This window comes from Diadema antillarum, unplaced genomic scaffold, assembly GCF_040938485.1.
Source record: "Diadema antillarum isolate AM-2024a unplaced genomic scaffold, OU_Dant_1.0 seq00000182_RagTag, whole genome shotgun sequence".
Lineage (NCBI taxonomy): Eukaryota > Metazoa > Echinodermata > Echinoidea > Diadematoida > Diadematidae > Diadema > Diadema antillarum.
Window position 1 is genome coordinate 1,445,914 of NW_027271249.1, and position 16,068 is coordinate 1,461,981.

The following is a 16,068-nucleotide window of genomic DNA, read 5'->3' on the forward strand; positions in this document are numbered from 1 at the left end:
CACACACATATCGAATTAGACTGCATGCAACTTGCCTGCTTTCTTCTCCATTCAGTGGAGATAATACAAGGAAATTGTAAAGCAAAAAGAAAAAGATGATTTGAATTCCGATGGAAAAGCAAGAACCGATGAAAATAAAGACAAAAATATCATTTGACTTTTGGCTTTCGTTTTCAAAAATATGTATATACTGTACGATAGATGAATAGTAAAAATTTACATACATACATACGTACATACATACATACGTACATACATACATATAGATAAATAATATACTAGTAATACATACATACATATGTACATAACTCATACGTACGATCACACGACATAAAATGTTTTTATATTCTACTGGACTGCATGTTCTGAAAGTTTAAGAAAAATACATACTTTAATATACGCATTCACATTGCAGTAAGATATATTGAAAACTAATCTTCATCAAACTCGGCATCAAGATATTTCCTTTTATTCAATCTGCCAATTTTTATTTTATCATTTAGGCGTACGATGAACTTTTATGTAGCCCTATACGTAATGAGTTTTGCGATGGCTCTGCTGACATACACATTTGCTTCATGACCGACGCCCATGATGTATCAAGTTACAAGTTCTAGTTAGAACAAGAACGAGGATTTCGTTAAAACAAATTACATTCCATCGTTACGACATTGCCATCAACTCGCGTCTACTTTCGTATGATCATTCTGTTATTTCAGCGGCAAAGTTGTGTGTTTAATATGAGACAATTATTACTTATAATGTATTAAAATGCCGACAAAATAACAGAGGGCACTGAGGGAATGGTCTTGCCTTGACACCGTATGTGTTTGCAACTCATATATTGACGATATTAATTCTTCTCACATCTCTTAATGATCTGTAGAATATTTCCCTGTATCAAATCTTATATTATCGTGCCTGGGCCAAACAGCAAGACATGAATATCAAATCTGCGTGTACAGGATACATTACTTAAATTGTCAAAGCCTGTCATAGTGAGCATGCGGGTTGAAAGCGTAATGAATACTCGCAAGAGACGGGACATATTTCGGCTCTGCATGGCTATATACTGCTGGCGGCGCCAAAATCGACACTCGTTTAATTTGAAGGAAGCTTCACTGGAATTCAAAAACATCCAACACACCCTGAGCATCTGATTACGAAAACGACATAAGCTTCGCTATGGTGAATGCCTATTCTATACATAGGACTTGGGTTTATCTGTCTCCTCTTCTATAATTATTGTGTGACTATAGTACAGATATATCTGTGTACCTTGTCAAGCTATAACACAAGGGATCCATTGGACATTGTAGGAGTAGATGAGATTTACGTCTATTGGTGGGCTAAGGTCTGGACATTGCCGAGGGTTGAACTCTTCAGAATCTTTACCTCTTGCGCTTTCTTCAATCATTTCATCATTTCCCTCCTATGTGCGTACATGCAGGAGAGTATACCATGTACATGATGTATAAAATTCTGCTGTATATTTGACTCCGTAGGTTTCAGACCTTTTGTTCAAAGGGCTGAGCATGCCCTGCATGAATTCTAATGGTTCAGGTCTCATAGATTATATATTCTGCTAATGTTGCCAATGGAATTCTATCGAAATGAATTTTGTTTTTTCTACATGAATGATTAGCCGCCTTATTCTTGAACACACGAAACATTTGGATAATATTGTATGCAAACTCATAATCCATACCGAATATATTGCCTCGATGGTGACATGTTGTTAAACTTCCACTTTTTAATATTCACCTAGTTATTACCGTCTATAATCATATATATGTATACTCTTGTACACCGCCCCTTAGTAATAATGATATCCTCCCTCTCCAAATTACCCAAAATGTGATCTCTTCGAGTGAAAATGGGGATGTCATTATATTCATCATACCTCGATTTTCGATATTACAATGTTCCGCTTTTATGCTGCGCCATTTTGTATTGTATATTCTGTATACGTCTCATATGTATTGTCTGCATTTTTCCTTTTGCTAAAAAAAAAATAAATAAAAGGAGTGAAGATTGTGTTATGTCGAAAGTTGAAAAATAGAAATTGAATTGAATTGAATCATTAATGTACCACTTTTCAGAGGGTTTGTGTGTATGTGTGCGTGTGTGTGTGTGTGTGTGCAGCATTATGACCAGGGTTACTATGCGACCTATACAAAATCTCAACTTTAATATGCGTTATTTGTTTTTATTTGATTGAAAAACATCGTTTCAACTAGAAACTGTTTCGGGCAAATATTGAAATGAAGATATATTTGGGCACTATTTTCATTTCTATTGTGAAAATCGTAGATGAGCCTGTGCGGAAGGTTTTCCTAGATATTGACAAAGACATTCAGAATGACGGAGAACAGTTAATTCATATGTTTCAAGTTACACAACTATCAAGTATTTGAAAAAAAAAAAATCGTCAAACTCTGAACAATATCACGCACTTGACTTATAATAGAGCCAAACCATGAATGTATTTGGCTTTAGGCATGTACAATATTATACCATTTCTCTCCTGTGCGTTGATATATTGTAGACATCCAGAGAGGTCCTTCTCTGAATAATGGCCTCGGCATACAGTCCATCGATGTCGTAGCCATCGATGGATACACGAAGGGGCACGACGAGGCCTTCGACATCAACGAGAATTTCGATTACGACTCGGACCAAATCACCATCGACTCCGACATCATGACCATGGACAACATCCAGGAAAGCATCCACGTGGTCGACATCGGCATCGGGAAAGGCCGTCACTCGTCGAGGGAGGCCGTCTCGGGGAAGGAGGGACTCGGCGATGAACCAGATCTCCCTGAAAACGTAAGGTATGATCACTAGAAAAAGATGAATATCAGGCGGTATGATTATGTATCTGAGGAAGAATGTTGAGCCTCCAGGGCAATGTCAGACTGTGTAACACAGCACGTGTGCAAGTGAAAACTTTGTCAACGTTTACGTCATGCATAGTATTATATGCTAAGCAGGCTTTGTAACATTGAACATTGAACATTTTCTTTTTTTTCTTCTATTTTTTACTTTGCCTTTGGCAATTTTTTCGACATATGAAATAAGATATCGAGGAAGAGTAAAGACGGCGACAATGCTATATATATGTTTTGCTCACGTTGTTTTTCGGGGGATATCGAATATATTCTTTGAAAGGTTTTTGTTCAAAGTCTTTTTACTGAACTTTAACCGACAAGGCTCCTTAAATTACCGCGTTGATAAACATTCCTTTTTTTCTCCCTGAAATTACAAGATGTAATTATGCAGGAACTACTATATGTAGCTGGGAAGGATTAAGTTTCATCCTCATTAGACTGATAGGGGTGATGCTTTTGTCTGCGAGCAATATCGGAAATATAAAAAGCAAACAAACATTTTGAAGAGTCCCCAACAAAAACATGAGATGTCCCTGAAGAAATACGAGGCGATCGTGTAGCCCTGTCATTGCGGCCATTTGTCATTTCAGTCTAGGATTTTGAAAGGCACCCTAACTCGATACTTCACTTGATGTGTCGTTTTCAACTTCCCTGAATATAAAAACATCCCTCAACATGAGTTGACTAACATCGTATCAATTTCCTTCCGTTTAATATGTTTTCTTCTTATCAAGTAAACGGGAAAAGCTTCTATCCCCACAAGTATCCGATGAAGTTCATGCATTTCTCATTTTCAGATGCGCTGGCTTCCCCTGAGGGCTGAATATTGTTGAATGTCTATTATTGTTGAGTCAAAAGAAACTCTGTAAAGACAAATGCCTCCCTTTAGCTTCTTGCTGAGTGACTAACAAATTTTGCCTTTTCCGCGAACAAAATCCTAATCCCAAAGGTCATTTACCATTAGTTCATTCGATTGTGTGTGTGTGTGTGTGTGTGTCTGCCTGTCTGTCTGTCTGTATGTATGTATGTATGTGTGAGAGAGAGAGAGAGAGAGAGATAGATGGAGAGAGAATTGCGATTTTTTTTTTTTAATTATACGACTTATCATAATGTTTTGCTGGGGGGAATACAAAATTAAATTGGTGTGCTACAGCTGCTTACTTCACCACAATATCTCCAGAATATAAATTTCCAACCAAGCGTTTACTCTTGACTGATTACCGCCTGTGATAGACAATTAGCCTGCGGCCAATAATCCATGAACAGAATAGCGCCCAGAAGATTCATGTTGGGCAGTTTTCCCAGGGTTGAAAGTCCCGAATAGAAGTGGTCCCCGGAGCAGATGCCCCACATATTGTAGTATAGAATAGCAGGTCTGTCGTGAAGTAACGGTTACTCAAACTTTAATGCTCCAGAAAGGAAGGGGGGGGGGGGGGTAATCAAGCACTATTATGGCTCACATTTTATACCACAAAGAGAAGTGAACCGGATATAATTATGTTGTCGTCGATCTGTAGTCTGTATCCAGATATGGTCTATATCCACATCTAAAGAAGATGAACACACGTACAATCCAATAGAGTACCGAAACTTTCATTCCAAGCCAAACTATACGAGTGTAATTTTTGTTTCCTCAGGTTGTACATGTAACCATTTGCAATGTATTTAGCGAATGATGCGAAAGATTGCTTAAGTTGGTAAGTGACAAGTGAAACTTGGTAACACCAGCTCAATCGTAATATGTTGCACCCAAAATATTCCGGGACTCCGGAGTGAGGACTGTTCTCACACCAGCCACCGAAATAGGTTTGCACATCATTTGTTGTTGTTATTGTTGCTGTTGTTGTGGTGGTTGTTGTTGTTGTTGTTGTTGTTATTATTGTTGTTGTTGTTGTTGTTGTTGTTGTTGTTGTTGTTAATGTTGTTGTTGTTGATGATGATGATGATACATAATGGACGCGTAAGTGTTTTAAATGTAAAGCAATTGCTCGTGACGCGTCTGGCATATTTGACATTATCTCAAAGGGGGGAGTTTTCAGAACGCATGAATGCAAGTTTACCTGACACAGATGGCCCTGCAAACTGGAAGAAAAAAAATTAACTTGAAAGTGCATTCAATGCCACCTTCTGTGGTACGCCTGCGCACATAGAAATTTCCTCTGGTATATTCCTTCAGTAAGATTGTTTTTTTTTTCTGCTCTCAGAAGTATTTCGACTTTCCTTAGAATTGCCTATTATGAGCTTAAAGTGGCAAAAAGTTGCTGTGATTATTGCACGTTTAACGTTATCAAACGTTGGGCGTTGATATCCTCCACAGGTCTATGCGCATGGACGAAATCAACGTCAACGTCTTACAATCTTCATCGTTGCATCTCACCAGCCAATCCGTCTACAGCATGAACCATCCAAACAGGGGCAGGGCCGTGATCGTGAACGAGACCCAGTTCGAACCGGTCACCGGCGTCGATGACCGGCAAGGGACGAACCCAGACGTAAGGGGACTCGAGCGCGTGTTCGGCAACCTGGGATTCGAGACGGAAACGCACACAGACCTAACCGTGTTCGACTTTAAGGCGCTGATATGCAAACGTAATCGAACATTTTTCTGCCTTCATTCATTCCAGTCTTGAAAATGCCTACATGAATGAATATAGATTATATAAAGTTGACAAAGCTATTACCCTGAATTTAATGTATATATATTATTGGTAACAGTATGCATGTATGTATAATTATACACTGTATAGATATATATATGTTTACAAATATGATATGTAACTATGGACATCATATGTGCAGTGTAAGAGAGGAACAGACAGACAGAGAGACAAATATTCAGACCAACTGACGGACATGCAGACAGGCAGATAGAAAAACGTAAAAATTATTTATTGTAAATTGTTCAGTTCATATCCGTCACTGTATTTAATTTGACAATCCGGAATATTCAACTAATCATCAGCGATTATGTAATCTTACTAACATTACTTAAATCAAGGAACTGTATCGAAATGTAAGAACTACATAATGATAGCTCATCCGAAAGCAAAATAACTTTCTGGTGAGTAGTGGGTTTTTTTTCAGCGATCTGTACCCAGACAATTTCAGTAGTTACCACAGTGTATGCCCTGTATATTTCATAATGTTTACATCTCTTTAGAGCACGATGGTAACTAAACGAGATCAATATTTCAAATTCAAACTTGAAGCAGGTATAGCTCACCTGCTGAAGTTATCCATCAAAATTAATGACCCTTGGTTGTTTCTAATAACTGTTCATTCGACAACCTCCTCTCCTTCCGGTTTGCAGTCATCGGGGAAGATTTCAGCCGAGACGATTGTTTCGTCCTCGTCGTCATGAGTCACGGGAATGACGACTTCCTGTACTGCAAGGATGGCAGGGTGGTCATGGACGAGGTCGTCGACGCCTTCAAAGGAGACTCTTGCCCGGGACTCGTCGGCAAACCTAAGCTGTTCTTCTTTCAGGTCTGTTTTCCTCACCCCTCCTCAAATCTCAACATACCACCGCTTCTGTCCACCTCATTTTTCGCGCATGATTTATCACTTTTCTTCCTCCATCCACCCCTTCCACCTCACCTTGAGTGTGAACTTCTGTCCTTTCGGAGGTCATTGCCACTTCTCCATCCACTCTCCACCTGTTCCTTTTCCAAACCCTGCACCCCGAAGATTCTCTCCATACAATTCTCCTCTCTTTCATTACCCCTCCCCACACCTACACCCTTCCTCTTATGCACGCTTCATCTTCTCCCCTACCTTACTCCATCAATCTGTCGTTTCTCAGACCCCCCCCCCCCCCTCCTTCTACCGAACCCCAAACTTTCATACCTCCTCCGATCCAAAGTAATAATTTCGGTCCGGAGGTGATTTCATAAGCCCACAATTGAACTTTGAATTCTCTCTAAAGGAATAGTCTGATACCGTCTGGGCTTTCTCTCTTCCTGTAACCATCTTCCTTCCACTCGAATAGTCTGATACCGTCTGGGCTTTCTCTCTTCCTGTAACCATCTTCCTTCCACTCGATCTTTCCAGCCCTCCTTCACCCCCTCCAAACTCCTTTCATCCACCTCCAGCCACCTCCCCATCGTGCCTTAATACCTGTCCATATAGTCCATCTTGTTCCCATCTCCCTTTCCACATTTCTTTCAACCTACTGCACTCCTGCTCCGATTTTGCCCTTCATAGAGGGATACCTTAATCCTCTCCTCCTTATCGAATTCTTATCTCGCCACACAGTAACCCTTTCGGGTGATGTTCGTTATTCCAAATGTTCGTTAATCCGAGAATGAAACAAGTTTCGTCATACCAAAACACTCAAATCCCGTATACCTAGATGTTCGTTAATCTGAAAATGAAACTGGAATCGTTAATCAGAACATATTTTGGCTTTATTCCGAAGTTCCATTATTCTCAAAGTTTGTTAATCTGAAAATGTAATAAGATTTGTAGTTCCGAATGATCATTAATTCGAAAATGAAAAAAAAGTGTTGTTTGGAAAGTTCGTCAGTCTGAAGATGATAAAAGGTTATGTTATACATTTCTAACGTTTATTCATAATGAATATGAAAAAAAAGATGTGTAGTAGCGAAACTTTAGAATCACTACTCTTATTTCGTTTTCGGATTAACGAACATTCGCAATGATGTAGTGTAACTTTTTTTTATTCGGGTACAGCTTCATAGTTTCAACCCCTTCACTCTGTAGGAATAATTTAATTAGATTTCTTCACAAATCACATCACTTATGTTTATTTTCATTTTACTTTTAATTCACATGCGCATGTGATGTAAAAGAAATTAACCGAAGTAGACAAATCTTTACGTTCCAGAAATGACGTCCATTGCAGCATCAGTAATATGATAAAAAATGTGTTTTTCTCTAATCAGTCATTTTTAAATTAACTACAGGTTATTCATGAAAGGAAATCAGATTTTGTGCTCATCATCGTTTTGACGAAACTTCAAGGTATTAACTTCGGGGTTTTGCTCTAAGTCATGATAAATTCAGAATAAGTCTAAAGCTCAGTACGTTGATTTTAAAGGCTACATTAGATGTCGGAACGTGATACGCAAATTTCAAGGTATTTCAATGTGGGAGCTTATTAAAGTAATCTCGAGGCTACTGCGGTTGGAAACTCACCATAGTTACTTTCTAGGCAAGGTCGGAGTTCATTAAAATAATTTCAAGGTAGAATCAAATTGGAAACTCATCAAGATCGCAAGTGAAATTTCAATCAAGGTTTATAAGATATCATGCTTTGTGAGATTTCGATAAGGTTAACCTTTATTTCTTTATTGATGAATCTCGCATACCAATGGCTTATTGTACTGTTGCTACAAAAAAAAAAAAAAATCCCGCACATTTATACAATCATGCCAGCAATGAAGAATAAAAAGTGAATTATGCTCTTAAAAGATACTTAAATCCAGATGAGCAATACATATCAACTACTGGTCTTCAAATATCTTTAGGGAGAGATTGAAATGGATACGAGATTACTTCAGGATGGGGACAGCATCATTGTTTTATTCTTGAGAGTAAACGACGCTGTCACATGTTACCTTAAAGGACAAGTCCACCTTCATATACATGTGGATTGAGTAAATACAGCAATATTCGTCGAACACATTGGTGAAAGTTTGGAGAAAATCGGACAATCCGTTCAAAAGTTGTGAATTTTGACAGTTTCTGCTCAGTCACTGCTGGATGAGAAGACTACTACAGTGTATGACATCACATGCGTAGAACGATATAAGGAAAATATAAAGAAAATCCCACAAAATGTAATTTCTTGGAAAAAAAAAAGGTATACTCATTCCCTCGACTCGCTACTGGCGTATGTTAAGGGTAATATTAATCCCCCTGCCTATGAAAGAGGCAAGTCAAGTGTTCTTTTATTATGCGAGAAAAGTGAAAATATGTTTCTTTGTTCTTTCTATGTATTTCTTTATATTTTCTTTATATCATATCATTCATCTTCACATCACATGTGACATCACAAGCTGTAGTAGTCTTCTCATCAGCATGTCTTAAGGTTCATTATCATGGTCAAGAAGTCTTTAAGTAAAAAACAACTGTATAAAAAGGTTCAAAGCATCATAAATAGCTAGTAGCAAATCTTCGTTTAAGTTAGGCCTATCGTGGTGCAAAAAAAAAGGCATATCTCAACCAGTCCTGGAGAGATAAACGGTAACGTGAACACTGGTGAATGATTTCGCCACACAATAATTTTAGTCCACGGACAGTACTTGACTACCGTCTTTCCGTGAATCTGAAGAAGTACAGTATGTCCCAAAAAAAAATTACAACGGGGCCCTGATATCTTTAAAAATATTGCATCAATCTAAATTCAAAATCAGGGTATGAAACTATAACTCATTGCCCACATCTCACAGAAAATCCCATTCGATTTGCTTCAGTGGTCAAAGAGAAATGAGGAATTTTGTAGAGGATGTCGGGAATCTCTTCTGTCCAAAAATTCTGTCTATTATTCACACACAAGAGCATTGAATTGCTAAAATTGGAAGAATCAGACTCATGACATGCTTTATAACACACCACATTTCTCTGTGACCGCTTCACCAAATTGAATGAAGTTTTCTGCAAAATAGAGCTAAGACGTCATATTTCACGACCCTGAAGTAGCACTTGAGACAGGTCGATCATATTGGGTGTTATGAATTCGAAAATCTAATTGTAATTTTTGTGGCGACTTACTGCAGTATGTCCCCCCAAAATTACAATCAGATTTTCGCATTGATAACACCCAATATAATTCTTTTTAATGCTACTTTAGGGTCTGAAAATAAAACATTTTAAAACTATTTTGCAGAAAACCCCATTCAGTTTGGTTAAGCGGTCACAGAGAAATGTGGATTGTTGTAAAGCATATCATGTGTCTGATTCTTCCAATTTTAGCAATTCAATGCTCCTGTGTGTGAATAATAGACAGAATTTGGACGGAAGAGATTCCCGACATCGATGATTCCGTATTTCTCTTTAACCACTGAAGCAAATCGAATAGGGTTTTTGTAAGATGTGGGCAATGAGTTACAGTTTCATACCCTGAATTTGTATTTAGATTGATGCAACATTTTTTAAAGATATCATTGCGGAGGGCCCCGTTGTATTGTTTGGGGGGACATACTGTATTTTTATAAAGTGATCCTGTCTCCACTCCCCCCCCCCCCCCCCCAGGTATTTAGAATTAACCATTATAAGAAATCGTCTTCCTGAATATGACCATTACATAATCATGATTATCAAGAAAATCAGAGAAAGCTAAATATATGAAATGCAAACAACAACATACTGGCCCCTTCCTGGAATGCAATCGTAAAAGTTGCCAGCAGTGTCATATCTGCGCTATAACACTTCCCCCTTATTTTCTATTCTGTTCATTTATATCATAACGTATGTAACGTAAAAGGTGCTTTAATTCCCTGGTCAAAATGTCAGGATCGAGTATTCAAAGGACCATAAAACGAACAAAAGTAATACATTAGTGCAATTCTCAACAGACAGGCCCTCTTATCATGCTTAGAGTAATCATTGACGGATAAAAAGATATCAGTGTCTGATGGTATAAGTAAACGCAAATTTGTAGCAAATTCAAACTTGGTAGCAGATTCAGTGGAAGAAGGTAGTTAGACAAAGCTTAGACAGAAAGGATGGTGATTGAGACAGTAAAGTAAAATAATGACGTAGTAATCATAAATAGAAAGTAAGACGTTGTCCTATAATCCAATTTCGAAGGAAACTCCTGCTCCATTTATGCTCAAGCACAAAAATGCATGGGCCCTCCCAGACACGAGGAGGAGTTTATATATTCGTAAGTTTTAACAATTCCCAAGGCCTTTTGGAAGAGTATTCCATATTTTCTGAACCTAAATCACAATTACTTGAGGGGAATTAGTATAATGCATAATCATTCGGACAATGAATTTGTCTGCTTACCGTTCGAATAAAACTGACTAGGTGACCAAGTATAGGTAGTAAACTTACTTGCCAAAGTGAACAAATTGCTGACAACTGTAACTTGAGTTTCGAAAGGGATACGAGAATAGATTTTGTGCTTGTGCACTCGGAAATTTCCATAATTATTTTGGCAAACGTTCCCATTTCGTTGCGTAAAACATAGCTTAGATTACCCGGATCTAAATTAACTAACTCCTTTTTGTTGAAGGTATGCTAATCCGGCAGTTCAGCCACTACAAAAATCTACTCGTAGGGGGCGTTACAATAAAGTTGCAATCAATTGCAAAATTATTGCAATTAAGATCTTGGGAAAGAAATGCTGCAATCGATCGCTAGTTTCGTTTGACACTGTTTGATCTATCAACTGTAAGATTTGCAATTGGCATTCACAATCGATTGCAATTCGACTTTCTTGCAACGCCCCCGAATCGAGTGACTGCTTGCCAGATCATGCTTGTGTTGCTATTGTTGTTGCTTTTTATGTTCGGTAATACGTTTTATTTGCAGCAGTTGGTTATATTCATAGCTGTTTATGTTTTTGGTTACGTAGCACTGATGTACGGTCAGTATCACAGGACAGCATATCCGTGGTACCTTTTGATAAGTAAAATGCCCCTTTTTTATCCGTTTGGGATGCCGCACATTTACGTCTTGATTTGACGTATTTTCATAAACATTCTCATATATCTCATAATTATAATGAGATATTTTCTAGGAAGTACACTTGAACAAACGTAAGTTTACAATAATATCATATAATCAAACACAATATGATTTCTCATTAGACTATTTCAGTCGATCCCTGACGTCTTTCGCTTCCTTGCTGTCGTTGCAGCTGCCGTAGGTGGCGCGAGCATGATTGTCGTCTCCTGGTAGTTCAGCCTGAAGCTGTCGTCTTTGGCCTTCCTTGCTATTGCAAAACCCGTAGAGGGCGTATATGGTCGTTCCTTGGGATAGAAAACACAGTCATGTGTAGTGCCAATAGCGCATAGCTTACAGTAGACTGATAGATGGATATGTAGCAAGTTTGTTTGGCGTCATTACATTACCTAGAAGACGTCAATAACATAAAGAGCGTTTGGGGGATTTCCTTTAAACAAATTGTCTGTAAGGCAGGTCGTGAAAAATCTGACCCGTTTCATTTCATGTAATTTTTTGCAATATCAGTAACAGATCTGTTGTGCGTCCAAACAACTGGTATGAGGAATGTAAGATTAGCATAGCACAAATAATTTGTGATTATATGAATTTCATGAAGTATGGTTTGACATTCATCCAACTTATTCAATTGCATCTTCCTATACAATCATTGACAATTGATTCTACGAAACAAGATCAGTGTAATTTCACTGGAACAAGTACATGTATGATAAAAAAAAAACCACCATTTGCTAATTTCGGGAGAGAAGCAGTTTGCTTTAATGCAAAAAAAAATTAATGAAAATAAGTGTACTCAATCGTTCGATAAGTGGTGGAATCTATAGATACTTATAGTTGTTTCCGAAAGAGCGAAAAACTTCGTTTTTGTCTACCGAAAACAAATATTACATATTGGGGAAAAAGGGGGTTATATGGTGAACAAATAGTATTACCTATTGCGATCCAGATAAGAAATCGGAACCACGTAACAGCGTCGAGATGAAGAAGCAGCGTCAGATTAAAAAGGATGCTTAGACCTGGGACGAACGGAACCCAGTGAACCTGTCACAACAGACATATAGACCAGAACGTAATCATGTTTCAACTTTCTCGTTGTCTGTATTTGCGCCTCAGATTACAGCTCTTTAGACACAGTTGACCAAGTTATGTCACTGCACGATATTTGAAAGGATCCGGAGTAAGTAAATGCAAGTATGAATCTAAACAGGTCAGGGAGTCGCAAATAAGTGACATGTCTTTGACAAGTTACGCTAAATTCGCCGGCAAAATGTCACAAAGTGTGTTTTTATTTTCTTCTTCTTCCTTCTCCTCTTCCTCTTCATCTTCTTATTATTGTTATTACTATTACTATTATTTTTATTATTATTATTATTATTATTATTATTATCATTATTATTATTATTATTATCATTTCTACTACTGCTACAACTACTACTATCATTACTATTTATGAGATAAAATACAGTCATCAGCATGGTCTTTCTGGACAATCAGCTTTGAAAAAAAAAAACTGCTTCAAACTGATTGTCGCTTTGATAATTGAAATGTGCACCAATACTCCTCTGCACACCAAAAAAAAAAAAAAAGTATACATGATCTTTCCCTTTCTAATCCAGACTTTGCGATCAAAAAATCGAGTGACATGAGAATGACAAGACACAAACTAGGGGATCATAGAAGCCAACAACATGCAGTGCAGTTTCACTATAAAACCATAGAAAATACACTATGTGACGTGCTTAATAAGTTTGAAGCGTTGTTAGTATTAAAAACAAAAATGGTCTAGTCCTCACCCTGTAATAATCTCCCGATGCTTGATTTTGTTCGTGTAGCGGTATTACAAAGAAGCTGACTAGACCGCCGACAAGGAAAAAGACGAGAAGAAGAATTGCCCACCAGTCAGCAGCCAGAATATTCTGGAATCCATACTTGAGAACCAGGATGACGCCACAAAAGAGGACCACTGACATTCCAAGACAGGTGTTGACGACAACACCGGGTCGAAACTTGGCTAAATGTTTAAGGAGGGGCAAGTTTCTAAACTTCTCTTTCAGCGTCCCCGGTAAAGTGGAAGAGGTGTCGGTGAGAAGTCGCTCTCTGTCACTGGATTCTCCGCCATGGCTGTCTGAAGGTGCTTGGACCCTTTGCTCACTCGGATGTGATGACATCTCAAACGACATGCTGTCTCCTCCAGAAAGCAAGTCGGGCTGGTAGCGCAATGTGATAACTGCGCTGGAGACAAACGTGCAGCCGGTCAAGACGCCAATTGATGAGAATTCGACCAGCTGCACCAGGGAAAAGAAAACAGCCAAGATGACCACTATAGTACACGAGCAGACGGCAGCAATAATCGGGACTCCTGTGGTTTGGTTGACTCGTCCCAGACAGCTAAACAGGAGTCCGTCCACAGCCATGGCGTAAAATGATCTCTGGAGACAGTATAGACTCATTAGAACACACGCGAACATTCCACACAGAGCTCCTATACTAACAACCCACCTCGCCCACCCCACACCAGTCGCGACGAATGCCCCAGCAAAGGCGGAAGACTCGTCCAGCATCGGGTAAGGAACCATGAGAGTCAGTAGGGCGGAACAGAGCATGTAGACAGTGGTTACGATCAGGAGACTGATGAACGTGGCCCTCGGTATACTCTTTTGAGGGTTGACCGCCTCCTCGTTGGCATAGGATATTGCATCTAATCCAGTATAAGCGAAGAAGAGTTTGGCTGCACCTGTAAATATACTTCCGGGTCCCTTGGGAACAAAGCCGCCATAGTCTTGCCAGTTTTTAATGTCTGCCTCCGCGAATCCTAATGCAATGATGATGGATACAACCGCTGCATTCAGCAACACAAATACGATGCTGACTGAGGCGGACACCTTTGATCCCAACATGACAGCAACTGTGATCAGGGCAATTAACACCGCCGCAAATATGTTTGGAAACGGAGCGATATATGGCAGTGTCCAAACGTTGCCTCCTAGTATTCTGTTAACCACGAAGTCTGACAGAACTTTTCCAGAGAGAAAATCCAGGTAACCAATGAAAGCTGTTGCGTCTGAAGCTGCCGAAACGGCATACTCAAGGATAAGGTTCCAGCCGACGAAAAACGCCCAAATCTCCCCGATCGATATGTACGTGAACGTGTACGCCGATCCAGTACGAGGAATGCGACAGGCGAATTCGACGAAACACGCAGCTGAAAGCAAAGCGGCCACTCCGCTTATAGCGTACGATATGACGATAGCCGGTCCCGTGGTTTCCTTGGCAACCACGCCAGTTAACACGTACAGACCACTGCCGATCAAGGTGCCAATTCCCATTGGCACAAGCTGGAATGTCTTAAGGTTCCGTCGAAGAGGTGTATTGTAGAGGTCATCTGCACTTCCCAGAGACTTCTTCCGGTTCAAGAGTGCGAGGAACTCCCAGCAGCGAGAAGTTGCCATGGTTGACGATGAAGAAGACTCGCGAAATGTTCTTGGTTCATTTAATGGTGGCGCCACCACAGTTGAAGATGTCCATTTTCTGAGTCACAAAGAACTTCGCAGGGAATCTAGAAGTGACAAAGAACGACACATCATTTTTCCAGACTACATTTTCTTTACTGACTCCAGCTGCCTTTATCTGCAGATTATTCAATCTTATTCAATGTTATTATGACTGTGCTTTCAAAGAGGCATTTCCTATCCATTCCAGCTTAACATAGTCTGTGTCAACATGAAAACTAATTTGATGTTATACCTGTACGTTCCCTGTAATTTGGCAAAAATGCTTGATACGAAACCTCTTCCTAGCAATAGACGAGGAAAATCAATGCCAGTTGATGCTTGAACCGAGAGAGGTTCCTTTTCTCCTGACGGCATACAATGTCACCAGTAATTTTAAGTTTGCTTGTAGAAAATATTGTTATAAAGAAAGTTGTTTTCGATGATCAACAAACTCTCCGACCATGAAGAATAAACCGTGACGCGATGTCTCCATCTTCTATGAATGTGTATAAACACTATAATTCATGCGACACTTTCTTTGCAATCCTCGTTATTATTTTCAGAAGATTTTCACCGATATAGCTTACGGCTTATGGCTTGCATTTTCCATCAAAATGGCTAAATGAAGTAACGAAGTTCGTAACATTTCCTGTACAACTACATTTTCAAACTGCAGTGAATTGATTTCCTTGCGAGCCAATAACTGTATGTATAACATTAACATTGTCTATCCTCCATGGGTAATATGAAAATATGGTATCACAATTATGATGTAATCTATCATGACAACAACTGAAAAACTAATTCGATGTAGTTGGATGCTTGGTTGGTGCTTTATGAACGATGAATGTTCTACAGTGGCATTCTGCATAGAACTTTATTGTACCTTACAGCGGTTCCGGCCTAAAATGAATCCCTCATCGAGGAACTACAGGGTCTACAGTATGTACATTGCTGTTAACGTCAGCCTTCTTGGCAAGTATGTAGCGTTCGGTTCAAGGTTCGTGTGAAAATACAGTGCATCAATG

General features: G+C 39.1%; 1 protein-coding gene across 1 annotated transcript in view; it reads left to right on the top strand.

The window, feature by feature from the left end:
* LOC139728520 (caspase-3-like) overlaps positions 1 to 16,068 on the top strand; it is a 28,070-nt gene that overhangs the window by 3,588 nt on the left and 8,414 nt on the right. The window contains exons 2-4 of the mRNA XM_071639457.1: positions 2,549 to 2,837; positions 5,212 to 5,483; positions 6,205 to 6,380. Coding sequence (XP_071495558.1) covers positions 2,549 to 2,837; positions 5,212 to 5,483; positions 6,205 to 6,380 — 737 coding nt within the window. The remainder of the gene's footprint in view (positions 1 to 2,548; positions 2,838 to 5,211; positions 5,484 to 6,204; positions 6,381 to 16,068) is intronic.